Source organism: Hydra viridissima, unplaced genomic scaffold, assembly GCF_058129835.1.
Source record: "Hydra viridissima isolate aposymbiotic clone 2 unplaced genomic scaffold, HvirCarnegie_v1 scaffold_10, whole genome shotgun sequence".
Lineage (NCBI taxonomy): Eukaryota > Metazoa > Cnidaria > Hydrozoa > Anthoathecata > Hydridae > Hydra > Hydra viridissima.
In genome coordinates this window covers 10528925-10546545 of record NW_028324309.1, presented here as the reverse complement: position 1 = coordinate 10546545, position 17621 = coordinate 10528925, and the positions used below count along the sequence as shown (strand labels likewise).

At 27.9% G+C, this 17621-nt stretch overlaps 3 protein-coding genes across 5 annotated transcripts in view; 1 reads left to right on the top strand and 2 right to left on the bottom strand.

Moving 5' to 3' along the window:
• Nucleotides 1-687: 687 nt before the first annotated feature.
• LOC145181375 (phosphatidylinositol N-acetylglucosaminyltransferase subunit C-like) lies at nucleotides 688-9692 on the bottom strand. Of its 3 annotated transcripts, none has more exons than XM_090100282.1 (11): nucleotides 9631-9692; nucleotides 9495-9553; nucleotides 4111-4231; nucleotides 3068-3137; nucleotides 2702-2835; nucleotides 2381-2484; nucleotides 2246-2301; nucleotides 1627-1774; nucleotides 1332-1498; nucleotides 1195-1245; nucleotides 688-1050 (listed from the first exon to the last, which is right to left on the bottom strand). In XM_090100282.1, the coding sequence occupies exons 3-10, from the start codon at nucleotides 4208-4210 to the stop codon at nucleotides 1200-1202; spliced, it is 825 nt and encodes a 274-aa protein (XP_089956408.1). In that variant the 5' UTR covers nucleotides 4211-4231; nucleotides 9495-9553; nucleotides 9631-9692; the 3' UTR covers nucleotides 688-1050; nucleotides 1195-1199. The 3 variants fall into 3 exon arrangements, with proteins under 3 accessions (XP_089956408.1, XP_089956409.1, XP_089956411.1); XM_090100283.1 differs by lacking the exon at nucleotides 9631-9692 and adding an exon at nucleotides 6209-9147 and having other exon boundaries at nucleotides 9495-9558; XM_090100285.1 differs by lacking the exons at nucleotides 9495-9553; nucleotides 9631-9692 and adding an exon at nucleotides 5002-5025.
• Nucleotides 9693-10295: 603 nt separating this feature from the next.
• On the bottom strand, nucleotides 10296-12156 carry LOC145181138 (DNA repair protein RAD51 homolog B-like). Its single transcript, XM_080056149.2, has 2 exons — nucleotides 11621-12156; nucleotides 10296-10999 (listed from the first exon to the last, which is right to left on the bottom strand). Exons 1-2 carry the CDS (start codon nucleotides 12072-12074, stop codon nucleotides 10443-10445), a joined length of 1011 nt encoding a protein of 336 aa, XP_079912275.2. The 5' UTR covers nucleotides 12075-12156; the 3' UTR covers nucleotides 10296-10442.
• Nucleotides 12157-12568: 412 nt separating this feature from the next.
• LOC145181547 (spectrin alpha chain, non-erythrocytic 1-like) overlaps nucleotides 12569-17621 on the top strand; it is a 34937-nt gene continuing 29884 nt past the window's right edge. Inside the window, 5 exon segments of the mRNA XM_090100270.1 lie at nucleotides 12569-13017; nucleotides 13655-13780; nucleotides 13875-14015; nucleotides 15526-15609; nucleotides 17453-17557. Of these exon segments, the coding sequence (XP_089956396.1) occupies nucleotides 12739-13017; nucleotides 13655-13780; nucleotides 13875-14015; nucleotides 15526-15609; nucleotides 17453-17557 (735 nt within the window). The 5' untranslated portion in view covers nucleotides 12569-12738.

Below are 17621 nucleotides of genomic sequence, written 5' to 3'. Positions count from 1 at the left end.
TAACTAAAAGTGGTGTTAAGCTAAAATTTTAAGTATGAATTTGTTTGAATGTCTTCTGTGATTTAAACGTGACAGATTTTTTTAAAAATTGAATCCAGTCCTTAAATAGGTCAACAAAGTCATAAAATTCTGTCAAATTTTTTACATGTACTTCGGTCCAATATTTTAGCTTATTAAAAATTATTATTAAAAATCTGCTTCGTTCATATCACAGAACTACCTTGTAAGAACAAGTATGCAAAAAAGATTTTGTTAAAATTGTGTATATCTTTAGATGTTGGCCAGTCTTTCAATATTTTGGGGTTTATGGCACCTGCTACAGCTACCATTTTACCCCCCAAAAAATTTTTTTTTTGTTTTTTTCAGTTAATTTTTTTATTTACTTTATGTATATGAAGTTAAATTTATAATATATTGATATTTACTCAAAAAAAAATTTTCAGGGGTTTTCCACCTTAAGCAACACCATCTAATCGATGCGTACTATTATTATCATGAATACACACACACACACACATATATACATGTATATGTGCAAGCGTTCGCGAAAAAGGCTTTCAACAAATCATTTTGAAATTTTCATGTGTTCTGCTATCTGTAGCAATAAAATCGTTTTTGTATGTTAAACATGTGCATTAACTATTTCCCAGTACTGCTTTTAGCCGAACAATTTATAAATATTGCTGGTTAGAGAAATGTTTAATTTGTTTAAAACAATTGTTAGGACTGAACAAAATAATAAAAAATTAAAAAAAAAAAAGTTACAATAAGTTGTCGGGCGACTATAAGAGAAATCATTAAAACATGTAAATGTTAAATCTTTGTTATATGACATTAATGGAACTTGTTGCATTCACAGAAAATAAATATGTAGGAACGCTTTTGTAACCACACTCTTTGTTCCCTTTCCCGTTATTTCTTGCTAATTAGTCGTATTTGGAATTTTGGATTTCTCAGTAAATCGGAAATTAGGACTGAATGAATAGGTCGGTTTCTAACAAACCCATAAAATCTTGACAGCAGTCAGGTTGATATCATATGTTAATAAATCTAAAGAAAATACATTGAATATTTCTAACAACAAATTTATCATTTTTAACCATTAATTCGAAGATCTTCAATGAACCGTTTAAATCAAAATATTCAACTAATCGTTTGTAGTTAATGAAATAATTATTCTAAGTTTAATCTCACATTTTTCAATCATTCGAAATTTGCGCTTCATCCCAAGGTCCATGAATATTACTAAGAATAAAATGAACTAAAAATGAAATGCATCTAAAATATAAATATATCTAACAATTACTTCGAATTAAAAACAAATCACTCACTTTTTAAATCTTTGCAAACGATACATCCATATTGGGAATAAAAAGGTTATCATGACATGCACCAAGACTAATGCGCAAGCAGCTGTCCGACTGACAGGTACCAACAATAGCGTTGTAAGAAGCACTAATACTTCAGTAAGTGCAATATCGGCTCCGCGACACAGAATCTAAATTAGTAGTAATTTTCTGATATAAAGCACAGAATAAACGAAGACAAGAATAGATTATATTTGCAACATACGGATTATATGGGTATAAAGAGAAATTTTGAATATGTAGCTATTCCTTAAAAAACCTTGATATCTTTGCGGAGCTCCGGAAACAACGCGAATACTACAACTGCCAACATAACAAAAGCATAAACCTGCAAAGAAGAAGATAGCCGAGACCCGAGACAAACAGCGGCAAAAATGCTACTATTTAACGATATTACTTTTGATACTCTAAATTCAACAAAAACAACGCTTCTTGTAATTTTTAAAATTACATACCAACAAAAAATAATAATTTCAAACCTTATGAAGGTTTTGGACCTTATAAACTTTATAAAAAAATTGAAGACTTTAGGTCGGATTTATTTTTATAGACGGGTGTTTTAAACTTGACTTTAACAAACATAACTTTTAAGAGCTTTAAACAATACAAATCAAACACTCAAAAATAAGTCACTAAACATACTAATAACATAAAACTCACAAAACTATTTAACAATATGAAATTTAAGGGTATTTAGCTAAAAAAATAACGAATTGAGAAATAAAATCAAAGCAAAGTTAATCACTTTAAGCTCAACACAGATTAAGACTTTTAACAAAATCTCAGCGATGCTAATTGCTGATTTTCTAGGAGCATCCCAAAATATAAAAAATACAGTTAAAAATAGATAATGTAAGCAGAAAAGAAAAGCTACTCACATGGCAACACCTGCACCATAATCATGGAAAAGCATATTAGCAAGGAACATACCTGTCTAAACAAATGAAATAGCATTTCTCATCAAGATTAATAAATAAATGATCTTAAAAATCTACCAAAAAGTACATGAGTACCGTCATTGCGTAGATTGTATCTGTACTAATGGACTTCGTCAATGTTTTTAAGATAGGTGATATTGCAAAAACAAATGATGAAACCATTATGCAACTGCCAAATCCTTCAAATATTCAAAAATATTTTTTTGAAAAGTAACTTTTTCATTATTCAAAGAAAAAAATAAAAAATAATAATAATAAAAAAAATCAATTATAAGAAGTATAAAATAAGTATTATAGAAAAAGATTAAAGCTCCAAAAAAAAGTTTTATTTAGGATAAGATTTTTTTAAAAAGTAAAGAAAAAAAAAACGTTCAAAATAAAAATTGAATTATTCACCAATTACTTTTTTCCCAATAGCTCTGCGGCAGCAAATACCGGCACAGCAACACATTAATAATGCTATTAAGAGATTGCCTGGAGATATAATTTTGGCTTCCAAATACCAAAATAATGCAACAAAGAGACAAATACTGAAATAATTTCAACAAAAAAAAATTGTAAAATGTAAACTAATCTAAATAAAAAAAAGTATTATTGTAGGAGAAAATATAGTTTATGAGTACGGTAAAGAGTTTTGCACATTTCTTAAAATTGATTTAAGAGTTTGAAGAGTAATAATAATATTTGATTGAAACCCACATATTAATAAAAAATCTGTAATCATAATTTCTGGAAAATATTTAATCTTGTGAAAATAACAACCTTGATAGCTGTTGAGAAACAACCCCAGACTCAAAGATGATGCTTTGTAGATCATAAATCCTTGTGTTCACTATAAACACACACAAAAACTTAAGTTGAAATTAAAATTATTATAAATACTTAAAAAGTACTTTAATACTGTGTAAAGTGTTAGTTTTATAATTGGTTGAAATGCATTATGATAATTAAAAACCATATTAAGAATGGTAACAAAGTGTAATATTCACCATGGTTTAATTACCAACATAGCGGATATTTAACTTACTTAAGCATATTAGAAAATTTCCTAAATTCTTAAACATTGGATTACATCTCAGATATACTTTCACCCACGATTATTTTATCTTTGCTCAGTAAAATATTATAAAGAGAAGTTGATGAAGGTGCATTTAAAGATTTTTAATATAACAAAAAAGATAAAATGATTAATAGTTAATAAAATTCATCTACAAAAAGCCACTCAATAACGTGGTGGTAATTAAGTTAAAAACAATCTATCTAGGTGGTAAAGTGGCATAATGTGGTGGCAATTAAGTTAAAAACAATCTATCTAGGTTGATTTATAAATACCGATACTGTACCTGTGAAAGTTTGGCCTGTTTGAGGTTTTCCTAAACTGATGCTGTATATACTAGTTGAGAAATAATGTACTTAATGGTAAAAACTTGCTGTATACTAACAGATTATTTCAGAGATCTAAGTCAATTAGCAAAATTATACAGTTATGATGGCATACACAGTTTATGATGCCTTCATAATTGTTGAGAAGACATGCAAATGGTCACTTTAATTTGTAAAACCATTACTATTGACAAAAAAAAAGTTATAGTTTTACTTTTTTTAAACAAAGTGTCTTATAGTGGTAATTACTGCACATAGGTTGGACATTTTTAATAACTATCACTCCAGCAGCTACTAACTCTCTAACTCCACAACTCTGTAACCCTGCTTGCAATCAGACAGCTAATAAATGATTTTTTGATATATATTTAAATAAAACATAAAAATCAAAGGCTGTTAATATTAGAACAAAATATAATTACCATTTTTCTTCATTTCGTATAAAAATGTTTCACTAGTGTAGTTGTCAGGAAATGGTTGATGCTTATACAAAACTTTACACCATTGTTTCTTTTCAGACATTTTTAATAAAATATTGTCATCCTAAAAAGGAAAATATTTACAACAACAAAAAAACAGCGAATTATAAAAAAAATATATTATACCACATTACAAAGAAATATATTGTATTGTTAAGTAAAGAGTATGCATATTGTATCATTAAATAAACAATATGGCAAATCATATTTAGTTGTCAACTACCCTTTTGAAATCTTTTTTGATTTCACTTTTTTAATTTTTAACTTGCAAAAAATGTTTTTAAGTGATGCTAATTCTCCCAGAGGAGCATTTAAAAATCATAAAGTTTCTTCTGAAATTTCGTTGATTGTGATCAAAAGATTGGATAATATTCTCATAACCATATCTTGTGAATGTCTCATTAATAACGATGAATTAAGAGAGTTTGAATAAATAACAAGTTTACTTATGTAAAAATGCTGATTTTTAAACAGTAAAATGATTGTATTACAGGGTGGTGCAACCAAATACCATATTCAGAACTAAGCAACCAAAGTTTTTACAGTAGTTACTTCAGTTTTGTAAGTGGCAAGCTAAAATTACTACTTTAAATCTGTTCAAAGTTCTTTTTCATCTGTTACTCAAAATACTCTGTTAGTAAAAATATGCACCCAATGTTTTTTTTGAGCTTTCACACATTTTAGAAATGGCTAGAATTAACTAAAAAAAAATTCATTGTTTATTTGCAGCAGATGAAAAATTTTAGGAAAACAACAAATGATAAAAGCTTAACAGAAAGTGAATTTTTCAGTAGCATCAATTGATTTTAGAACAAAACTGATTTTATGCATTACTTCAACTATGAATGAGACTTGGAAGAATCACTGTGATCCTAAATTGAAAAAGGAGTATTAACAGTGGACTGAATCACAAATAAACAACAATCAAATCTTGCACTCTCTTGATGAAAAATTCTCATTAAGAAAATCCAAAAGTTTGCACAGGAGTTTTGAAAATGACAAAATTAAACTAATTAGAGTACAAATTACCAAAACATCCACCTTATTTACCAAAATTTTCTCTGAACCATCATTATCTTTTCAGAAATACCAAGCAGTTTTGTTATGAAAAAACGTTTTTGTCAGATGATGTAAACCACTTTGATGTAAACTTTGGTGACCTTTAAGAAGTTATGTGTATTGAATTTTAAGGATAATACGCTGAAGAATTTAACATCTGCTTACATGTATTTTACTAGATATTAGCATATGCAACCTGCATTGTTAGACATTAAGAACAAAATTTAAGAAAATGCAATCCATCAAGTCCCAGAGGAGTTAATTCAAATAACCAAAACAGTTGTCATTGTAATTTAAGTGAGGTTAACAAAATCTCTTGCTATGCATAATTGATAGTTAAAGAAAAATTTTTACTTTTGAATGATTGATGTATCACCAATTTAAAATTTAAAAATTAAACAACAACAGAATTGAGAAAAATGCTAGGAGTCAACAAACTGCATGTGCTGTTATATGGATTCACAACAGGAGTCAACCTGGCAGCTTAAATGACATCAAGAAAGTGGAACAGAGTTCAAAAGTATAGTCTTTTTAAGAAAATTTTTTACCAAACATAGAAAATTATTTTTTTATTTTCAAATTTATTTAAAAACTGAAGCAAAATTATTTTTGCTTAAAGTTGAGTAATACTTAAGAGGAGCTAATGAACTAATTTAGTCCATTATGCACTAAATAATTTGCACTAAATAATTGCGCACTAAATGTTAAATTGGAGATTTTGAGCAAAGGCAGACTTTGTTCCCTTATTACTCTTTAATTTACATTTACATTTAAATTTACTTTTAAATAGTCTGAAGACAATTTAAAAGTAGATTTAAATAAAAATGAAATCATAGTTTGTTAAGCTTGGTTCAATAGCTGTGGCAAGTAATACCAGTGAAAAGTAATTGCAACTACATTTAAACTATAGTAATAATTCTCTTTTTTTAGTTTTACTATGGCAACTTTTCAGTTTTTAAAATCTTAGCAGTGATAGAATTACCTCACTGTTATCATGGATAACTTGGCCATATTGTCAACCTGGCTGATCTGAGAGTGCCACCTTTATAAGGTGATACAGAATACACCTGAGGCACCTATGATGAAAATTTTGAAATCGTTTAAATACATTCACAAAAAAAAGAAATTGCATTTGAATTTAAGGGTACAGTAAAATTTTACCACCTCTGATTGGCATATAAAAGCAACCCTAAAATTAACCAGTGTTTGGAAATCTATGAAACTTGGTGGCAATACATCTAATAAATAAAAATGTTGATAAAATTTCAGACTGATCACTTAAATATTTTTGGATGTATTGGATTTTAAAGATAGATTTTTGTCCTTTTTTGCAATTGTCAGCTGGAAACTTATCTATTAAAAATACTAACTTGGTGTGAGTGCCATTGTAAGGATAATACAGGAACTCTTTAATGATATCCTAACAAGTCTTGTAAAAAAAATTTTTTTTACTACAATTACAATTATTATGTAATGGGCAAAACCAAAAGTACTGATCAAAGCCTATATATTCTCAGCTTATATATTACTATTGAAAATAATTGTCAAAAGCTGCTCTAATGAGTCTTTTTTTGTCTCAAGCTAATTTAAGCTATTTCAACTATATTAAGAGGCGTTTAAGCCTTCATAGAAGTAAATAAATTTGATACTTCTAATAGATGGTCAAACTCTTGAGTTTTTTCAAAGTTTGTTTAAAAAGCAAAAATTATTTACAAATATAAAAAAGTTAAATAAAATTCTAAACTGATTACAAAAGAGAGTGGGAGGGGTGGAGGTGGAGAGAATTTTTTTACAGATGCTGAATTACAGATAATGAATTTTTCTAATATTACTATTCAATTCAAAATTGGTGTTCAGCAATCTTCCTTTAAACCCTGATAGTTTCAATAGCCTGTTTACTATAGAGGCCCAGTGGTGATCTTCTTTGGCTAATTAATTCCTTGAAGTGATAAAACACTGTGAGCAGTTTCACTGTAATGTTTGTATTTGGGATAGACCTAATTTTGTTTACATAGTTTAGCTCCAAACCAAATCCAAAACTTTCATAACCAAATTTAAACTCATAAAAGGTATCAAAGTTTGCCAACAGAATCAGTCTTAACAAGTTTTTGTAGTGGTTCCACATTGTTGAGCTGTTTTCTGCAATGATTTCCTTCAAACTTCCCACCAATTCAATTGGTGTAATGATGCCAAAAATCAAAGTGTTGTTAGGTACATTAAAGATTGGTTAGCGAACATGATTGCCAGACACTTTGACTTTTGCCAAGATGTTACATGATCTTTTAAAAGATTGGAGGAGGATTGATCTTTTAAAGAACCTTGGCAGTTCTGAAATTTTCTGGTAAACCTTGAAAGACTACCACAAGAATTTGTTTTTTTACACTGGTGTCTTTCAGTGAGCAGTCTTCTTGGAGGTGGTGAGTTGACAGCTTTATCCCCTAAGGAATTACCACTAATACCAATACAGTGGCATCTTCTTTTCTTCTTAAAGAAATCTGGCATGTATCACAAATCCCTTGAGGGACTCTAGAGTTACAAACATCAAGATTTGTGTGATACAGATGGTAAATTCATTCAGCTTGAAATGCAGTCAGTTGGCATACAGCTTTTTTCATGCAGAGTATGTATTGAAATAGCTTGGTTGAGCATTTTGGGTAGTCAATAGGTCTTACACCTGTAAATAGAGAATAGAGAATTAGATTCATCAAAGACAGAAAATCATATTAATATGAATAAAATTAATCCAATCTAAAACTAAATTTTAGGGTGGGTCATTATTTAAAGGTCAAAAATGTCGCAAAAAATATAGCTATAAAGCAGAAAATTGGAACTATATAATCGAGTGATAAGTCAATATTTTTATACAAACTTTTGCCTATCTCCAGATGTGGCAATATAGAAATTGCAAAAATAAAACAGAAATAAAGAATTATTCTTCCCTTAGTAATTTCACTGGAAAAACTTGGTACAAAGAGATGAAAATTAAGAGTTTCGCTCTCCTTTAAAATTTTTACAAATCCTAAAATCTTCATTTTTCTTTTTCAAAATTATATAGCAAAACAACAAATGCTGCATGAGCATAATTTCAAAGTTGACAACAAAACTTGTTAATCTCAAGTACACAATTTCAAGTAAGAAATGTTCACTTCAAATAAACTGTATCCTTGTAATTGAAAAGCCCACACTATATACTATGTTTAAATTGTAATAATAGAAAAAATCATTTATACCAGTAGGGAAGGTACAAAAAATCATTTGACATTAGGGATTTCATAAAAACAAATTTCTTTCAAGTAGAACAATAATGAAATAAATTTGAAATTGTACTTAGAAGAAGAAAAAAAATTAATTTTGGAAAAAGTGTAGGTTTTCAACAGTTCCAGTTCGGTCTGTAAAATAAAAATCATAACAGTAGATTAAATACGAATTTAGTAAAATTTGTAGGCATAACCCTACAGAGTTTAGATGGAATCTTCATCATTACACTGGCTTTTGTACATAGCACTGGTAAGAAAAATTCTGCAACAAACAAGGCAAAAAACGAAAAAATTTAACTTACACATGCAATAAATTAGAAATATTGTAAGGTTAATACTTAGCTTTTATCCAGAGCTTGGCGTGATTAATGACTGCATAGCCACAAAAATTCAATGAATTCCTAAGAGTAGTTCAGATTTTAAAGCCACTTTCCTGTTTTAAAATATTTAAGGTAATTTTATGCTGAGTGAAAATTCAAATGCAACTTTTTTCTTCCATTGATGTAATTAAATGATTTTAAAATTTGCATCATAGGATCCACAGATGTGTACACTGTTACCCCATATAGGCGGTGCTTTCAGATCAGCTAGGTTGGCAATTTGGCCTTCCATGTCACACTTTAGCCAAAATCTTCCATTAAATTCAAGGTATTAATTCAGAAACCTTAATGCAAAAGCATTTTGATAAAGTAAAGGATAATCTCAAGCTTAAGGTGACTTAGGGGAAAAAGATTACACTCCAGTTTTTCCTTAGGGGAAAAAGATTACACCCCAGTTTTATTTGTTTTGGAAAAAATCACAGCTTATAAAAAAGATTATAATCAAGTTTAATGCTACTGTGCAATACTAATTTTTAAAGAGATTTATATATCTATATTGCATTTATAAAAGTTGATTAATAAAAAAAATCTTTTGGCCAAATGTTAAAGAACTTTTGCACATATAAAAAACTGTGTGCAAGTGCATACATTGAAACAAATAGAATCAAAAAATTATTAAGTTTTAAAATACCTTTACATAGAGTGTAGTAGAATTACAATCAAAATTTCTTTTGAAAAACAACAAACTAGCTGAAAATGGAAACCTATCAATTAAAAAATAAACACATCTTTCAATTTTTTAAATATATATATAAGAAATGTAATACCAATTGAAAAGAAGTGTAGCCAAAATATGAATATATGAATTAAAATACTGAGAGCTATTAACAATTTTGACTCATAACTAACAAATGTAATCATGACTAAATGAGAAAATGAAATAACTATAAATCAAATGACTATAAAGTAGCTTTATCTTTCAATTCCTAAACAATCAGAACGTTTTATTTAAACCTTAATTTTTGAAATAACTTTGTGAATATTTTAGTAGATCAAAAAATATAAATTTATGTAGTTAAAATTATGTAGTTAAATTTATGTATGGATAAATTGTAGTATTAACCATTTTAAGACAAATTGTACAATCTTTATTATGTGATTTAGTATGCAATTGAATTACACTTTCAAGATGTAAAAAATATGCTCTGAAGCACATTAGTCATTAATTGTATCAAATTTATGTGAAGCAAAAATAAAATTAATTATTTGCATAAGGATATCAATCTTTATATCAAACCATAAATTGATGCTCTCTCTGGCTTAGATATAGCAAATTTTAAAGAATAAGACAATAAGCTTTACATTTACATTTTGATACCAAATATTTAAGTATATAGAATTCAAATACTTTTGTTGAAAATTCAAATAAGTAGTATGGAAACTTTTGAAAATTTTAGAACCAAAAATTATTCATTAGCATTTCTTTAAGAAGGAAAAAAAAAATTATAAGCATATGAATAACAAAGACTCCGAACAGCACCCTATTTTAATAAAAAAAATGTGTTAAAAACTTGAAAAATATGTCTTTAAGATTGGAAATACAATTGAGCTGAATATCAGTTAAAAAATGTTGTAAACATTAGTCTTTGCTATCACCAATCCCATCAGGATTTATTGTAAACATTGCTTCTGACTCAGGTAAACAAGGTGAATCATATATTTTACATATTCTTGTCTCCCCTCTACCTTTTCTTAAAGAAAGTCTAGTAGTAGATGCATGTGCCATTATATTTCCACCAATAGGCTTTTTAGGGTCAGTTTGAAACATTGATGCACCATCAACTTGTGCAACAACTTGATTTGTTATAACTACTGCAACACCAAACTCATCTGCAAGTCTTAGCAAAGTACGCAAAAATCTTGCAAGGTGCATTTGTCTAGCAGATAGCTCTCCACGTCCAGAATAGTCTGTACGGTATAAGGCTGTTGCACTATCAACAACAAGAAGAGCATATCGAGCTTCTGACATCATGGCAGAAGCATGAATAAGAAGTTGAGTTTGATGATCTGAATTGTATGCTCTTGCATATGCAACATTGTCAAGAACTTCTTGTCCATTTAATCCATAGCGTTCAGCAATGGCCAAACAACGTTCAGGCCTAAAAGTACCTTCAGTATCAACATACATTGCTTTTCCTAAAATCAGAACTTTTAAATTTTTACATATAAATTGTAGTTTTATATATAGATTAAGTTTCATTTCATGTCTATGAAAATCTTCAGGAAATTAAATTTTACAAAACATTCACCTCCTTAAAAACTGCTACTTAATCAGTAGGTTGCCTTATTTAACTTTGAAAGCCAAAGGTTATATACTAGATGAAAAAAAAAGCCTTTAGGTTGAGACAAGAAAATATATAGAAGAGATACAAAGCTATCTTAAGGATACTAGAGAATTTGAGAAACAAATCATGTACCAATAGTTTCATGAAAAATAACAATGTGCACCATAAAGCTTCTATAAAAGAAAATATAGGATATGAACATGAAAAAATTAAAAAACTATTATATGACAAAATCAATCTCCTAAATAACACTTCAGAAAAGATAACTTTTTGACATAAATATAAATGTGTACTAAAAAACTTAGACATAAAAAAACAACTGTCATATAATGGCAGAAATCTTTTTTAACAAAATTGCAGCTTTTTTTGTGTACAGGTTTTAAATATTTTAGTAAAATTAAATTGCATTGAAGATTGTCATGTTTGATGATATGAAACCTAATACATGAAATAAAAACATAATTTTGAGTACCTTCAGCTCCACCACAGTCAACAGGTAGCTGACAAGTGACACATAGTTGGTGACAAAGCTGTGTTTTTCCAGTTCTGAACTCTCCAAATATCTCTGTGATTGAACCAGTTTCAATGCCACCTTGTAGCAGTTTGTCTAGTTCTTTAGAACCACTAGATATCTGAATTATTTCAGAGCGTTTTTGATGGAATTCTGTAGCTGTTGTAAAACCCATTGGTACAAGTTTTATAACTTCACTTAAAATTTTATCAGCTTTAGCTTCACTGATTCCTTTTACTGCAAGCAAAGTCTTTTTTGGGGTATAAGCCAAAGATTCAACAGTATAGAAGCCAGCTTCTGATAGTTTTTTAATATCACTTGCACTTATTCCGTGCTGCTCTAACTTACTAACAAGAATTGGTCCCCCATCATCTACATCTTCCTCTTCCTGTTGCAACAACCCAGAAGCAGCCATTTTTTAAAATAGTTATATATTTACTGAAGTTATCTAAAGGCACATACAATTGTGTCCAAATCACATGTATCTGTTTACTAACTATATGTTTATTTACATAATTAGCTTACTTTTACACTGATAAGTTCTTAACCATAATATTACCAAATTATGATTTTTTCCGATCATGAAATTTTTAAAAAATTTTTAATATGAAAAAGCTTCTTTAATTATAAGAATTTCTAAATAGTTTATTGCAAATACAATAAAATTCTAAAAAACTAAGGACTTAAGCAAATATTTAGTAGGAATTTAGACCACGAATTTTCGCGCGTTTGATTTTGTCTTATCGTAAATTTCCAAATCGTATGAAGTAAACAAAAACAAAATTATTTCGAGTTGTTAACGGTAAAGTGAACATGAAAGTGGAGAAAAAAGATTTAGTGGGTTGATGGTGGGATAAAAAAGTAAGGAGGAGGAGAGAAATAAATAAAAAAAAAGTTGCCGGCAAATTATTTATTTCTAACAAATTTGTGTTATTCTCTTCAGGCGTTACTGAAATTCTGATTTTAGCGTTATTAATTTTTAATATAAGTAAAAAAAAAAAAACATTTATATAAAATACAGTGTGTAAAGTAGCTAAAATCTTCGATTAAAATAATTGATTTAAATAGTAACAAGGACTATGATGGATATTGAAAAAGGAATTGAGTTTTCTAAACAGCAAAGTCAAAAACAAGAAATAAAGCTTCTTGAAACAGTTGAGGATATTCAAAATCGTCGAGAGCAGGTTCTTCGTAGATATGCTGACTTTAAACTAGCCACAAAAGAGCGAAAAAAACGCTTAGAAGATGCAAAAGTTCTCTGTCAATTTAAAAGAGATGGCGATGAAGTTGAAATCTGGATTGAAGAGAAGATGAAAGTTGCTTCTGATCAAAGTTTTAAGGAACCAACAAATCTTCAGGTTTGAGCTATAGTCTAAATATTGAATTAGTCATCGAAGTTATAGCATAAGTATGTTTATGGGAGGGAAATATTTTGGGTTTCCTGCAGATCAAAAAAGCAATCACAAATTTTTAACATATTGAGCCATTTATTTGTCTATACTTTTTTAACACTGACATTAATTTTTTTTCATTTACATTATTTCATCTCATTTTCAACAAGTATAAGCAATTTTTTTTGTTATGATTATTTTTAAAAACTTTTTTTGTGTGTTAATCATCAGTATTATATATCAAATTATATACAAGGAAAATTCTCATCAAAAAAGAGAATTTGGAGCCATATGTGTATCCTTTGAAAGAAAAATATATTTTGATAACAACCTATTACCTTAAGTTTAGTCAAAAGATGTCCAACTGAAAATATCTAAAGTTAATTTACATATAGATTTCAGTTTTTAAAACTTTTTAGTTTATATTCTACATACCTATAATTTTTGTATTCCATTAGTTACTGTAACTTGTGTCTATATTTAAAGCTGGATGCTACTTAAAATATGCAATTTTAATTTAAACTACTTTTTAAGTTAAAAGCACATATTTGAAGTAATAGTCTTGTTAATTAAAACTAATGTTATTTATTATTTGGTTACCAAGGTTAAAATACAGAAGCACACAACATTTGAAGCAGAAATAAAAGCCCATTCCTTTATGATTGACAGCATTGAAAACAGTGGAATGATAATGGTCAACAAAAATCATTATGCTTCTGATTTTGTTCTGGTAAATAATTTAAAAGCAGTTTAAATTATCAATTATTTTATTTTTAAAGTATACAAGTATTGCATGTGATTATTTATCAGACTAACTTTTTTAGAAACGTATTGAAGAGTTAAAGTTGTTATGGTCAATGTTGCTTCAACAGTCTCAAGAAAAATCTTACATGCTTCTTTGCACACAGTCAAGAGTAAATTTTTTACTTAAAATAGAAGAAATCTTGTATTGGATTGCAGGAAAGGTAATATTATAGTACTCTGTTATAGTCTTTCACTTAAAACTGGAGTAAAAAAATAACTTTAAAGACTATCATATCATATTTTGATGAAATTTGGTACATTTATTAGTTACATTACAGTTTTAAGTATATACTGTTACTAAGTTTATTAATTTTGGCCAAATTTTCCAATTAAAATGGCAGTCATTTTAAAAATAAAATTTTTATAAATACCCTCTAAATCCATTTAATTATACATCCAAAATTTGGTTACAGAATAAGGTGGTTCCTATTTCAGCAAAAAATAACCTTTTAAAGTTTTTGTTGGTCTGAACCCTAGAGGTTGTTCCTGTTAAGTAGAAAACACACTAGAAAAAATTTAAGCAAATATATATACATATATATATATATATATATATATATATATATATATATATATATATATATATATATATATATATATATATATATATATATATATATATATTGAGGTAGCTCATGCAAAATGAAGTTTCTAAATATTAGCCAACACTGAAATAATTCATTAGTACATTTCTTGGCATCTGGAAAGGCTGTTTAATTTTCATCAATTATTTGCAAACTATATTACAATTATTCTTCATTCTTGAATTACCCAAAGTGTCCAGTTTCTTATATCAAAACAATACCTCGCTCTGTGTGATCATTTGTGACTTCCTGGGTTTTGACTATTGTTTGTGCAACCTTGTAGTCACCCTACTATTCCATGATTCTGGATCTTCCAATAGAAATCCATCTGGCAATCTACAAGTGTTTTTTGTTTTGCCTTTGCCATTATAGTTGTATTCGTAATGTCATGCATCATTTTTTGTCTAAAGAGGCTGAGGATAATTAAATTTTCCAGGAGTTATCTTACATGTTAATCTATCTTCTTGGCTGTAGCAGATCCTGTTTCATGATCAGTGTAGTTTTCGAGTTACTGAGACAGTTTGAGATCAAAAAACTGGCAAAAGAATTTATAATAAATAGTAATTAATGTGGGCACAAGGTGCCACTTAATATTAACATTTTACATCAATAATGAGTCAGGATTTTTACATGCATCTTACTGAACATTTTTAAGATTGTTAAACTACCTTTAAATTTTGTCCTAATTCTCCCATATTTGAACTGAATTCTTTCTATACATATATTGGATCACAGTGTAGGGTTTAGATAATAAAATTTTGGAACTTCAAAAATAAGGACCACCCTATTGCAAAATCAAAATGCTCTTATAAACATTAATGCATTTCAAAGTTATTTTTTCTTTATTCATGCATGCACTATATAGTATGCTGTATGTATGTATGTATGTATGTATGTATGTATGTATGTATGTATGTATGTATGTATGTATGTATGTATGTATGTATGTATGTATGTATGTATGTATGTATGTATGTATGTGTGTATGTATGTATGTATGTATGCATGTATGTATGCATGCATGTATGTAAAATTACTTTTTATAATAATGATACTTATAATATATACTATTATTTATTTAAATTAGGAATCTGTTGTTGCTGAAGAAGAACCCATTAGGGATTTAGAACATGTCCAGGTGCTACAGAAGAAATTTGATGACTTTCATAAAGTAAGCTTTTAGTGAAAAAAAACTATAATGAAAATAGAATGATATAAGTAATTTTAAAGATTCATTAACTATTTTTCATACAACAAGTAAAGAATATTTGGCTGGCTGTATTTGACAAATACAGCAGCATACGTCTTTTGTATTTAAATTTTTGTAATAGTTTTGTAGCCATAAATATAACTTACAATAAAGATTACTTTTGAAATCATTTTTTAAATTTTATCAAAATGTGTATTAATCAGTGCTGATACCAATCAAATACTTTTATATTAAAGTTTCCCTTTATATAATCTTTTTTCAAATAAAAACTCAAATAAAACTCTTCCAAAAATTCATATTGAATTTTAAAGAAAAAATTAGACCTGATATTTAATGGACCACTTTTAAAACTTTAAAATTCTTTGATAGATGCTCAGAAAGAGATTGAGGCATTGTTCAATAAACAATATAACTTCTAATGACAAGATCTAGATAGATATATAGTGATGATCAAAGAAATTACACACCCAATAATATTTTCTTTTAATTGCATTTTATAGTGTATTTCTACATATTTAATTTTAATGGTATTTCTTATGATAATTTACAAGTTGGAACTTGTATAATTGGATGTAATACCAATAATGTGACAATAAAAACTTATTGTCAATTTTTGTTATGTGGCTTAATCAAATAGCACATACTAGTGGAGAATCCCATTTATTGTTAAAAATTGGAGTTTTTCAATAAAATTTTGGGACAAGGTTTGGGGATCTATGTCCTGGCATGGTATCAGTCCCCTGGTCAAAATTAATGGAATTATGGGTCAATACAAATATATAGATATATTACAAAATGCAATCGAACTGCATATTGATGATAACCTACCTGTTAATTGGATTTTAAGACGTAACAAAACACCTAAAGCATACTGCAAGCTCTGGAAAATCTTGGCTTAAGGAAAATAAAATTAATGTTCTAGAATGGCCACCCCAGTTCCTGATCTGGATTTGATTGAGAACTTATGGTACAATATTGGGATGGCTTTACAAGATAAACAAACCCCTAATTTTAATGAGTTTTAGGTGAAATTCAAAAAGTCTGGAATCCCACTATTTTCAAATAATGTCAAAGGCTTGTTAACAGTATGCCATCAAGATGTGCTGCAGTTATAAAGAATAAAGGCTACTCAACAAAATATTAATATCAGTTTTAATATTTTGATGTAGAGTTTTTAACAGCTCTGTTTTTTTTTTTTTGATGTGCTATATCTATGATCACAACTTCTTGTTGTATTTTGTAAACTTTTTCAATATTTCTAGTTATACTTCATTTATAGCTAATAAATGGAATTATTTTTTTGTTTCCCTAATAAAGAAGGAAATACTAATAAAGAAAATCTTAGGTGTGCTATTTCTGTGAACACCACTTTATAAACAGTGTTGTAGTTAAAAAATTGGTAAATTTGTGAGCACTAAATTATTATGAAGTAAAGTTGTAACTCAAACAACTTTTATTGATTAGCTAGATTTCATGTACAGTGTAATATTGTGTTTCCAAGAATCTGTTTTCTATACACCCTTCTATAATCTTTCTATTTACATCATGACATAAATATTTCTTTTATTTATAAAAAATTTTATGGAATTGCAATTGAAAGTGCAATTTCAGTGTGTTAAATAATTTTGATTTCAGTTTGTAAAAAAAGTTTTTTGTTTTGTTTTTACTCCTGATTTAGAAATTTTATTATTTTTATTGGAAACTTGAAAAAACTTTTTATTGGAAACTATTTCTTATTGGATATTTTATTGGAGACTTCATAAATTGCTGAGAGATGAAACAAAAAGTGTTTGTTAAATTTCAGGATTTATTAGCAAATGAAGTGCGAATTACAGAAGCAAATGTAGTGTGTAAGAGACTTAATGAGGAAATGCACCCTGACCGAGAAGAAATAAATGCAAAATGTGATGTGAGTATTATTTATTTTTTTAAATTCTTTCTTTTAATAAAAGAAATTTCAAAAAAATATTTTA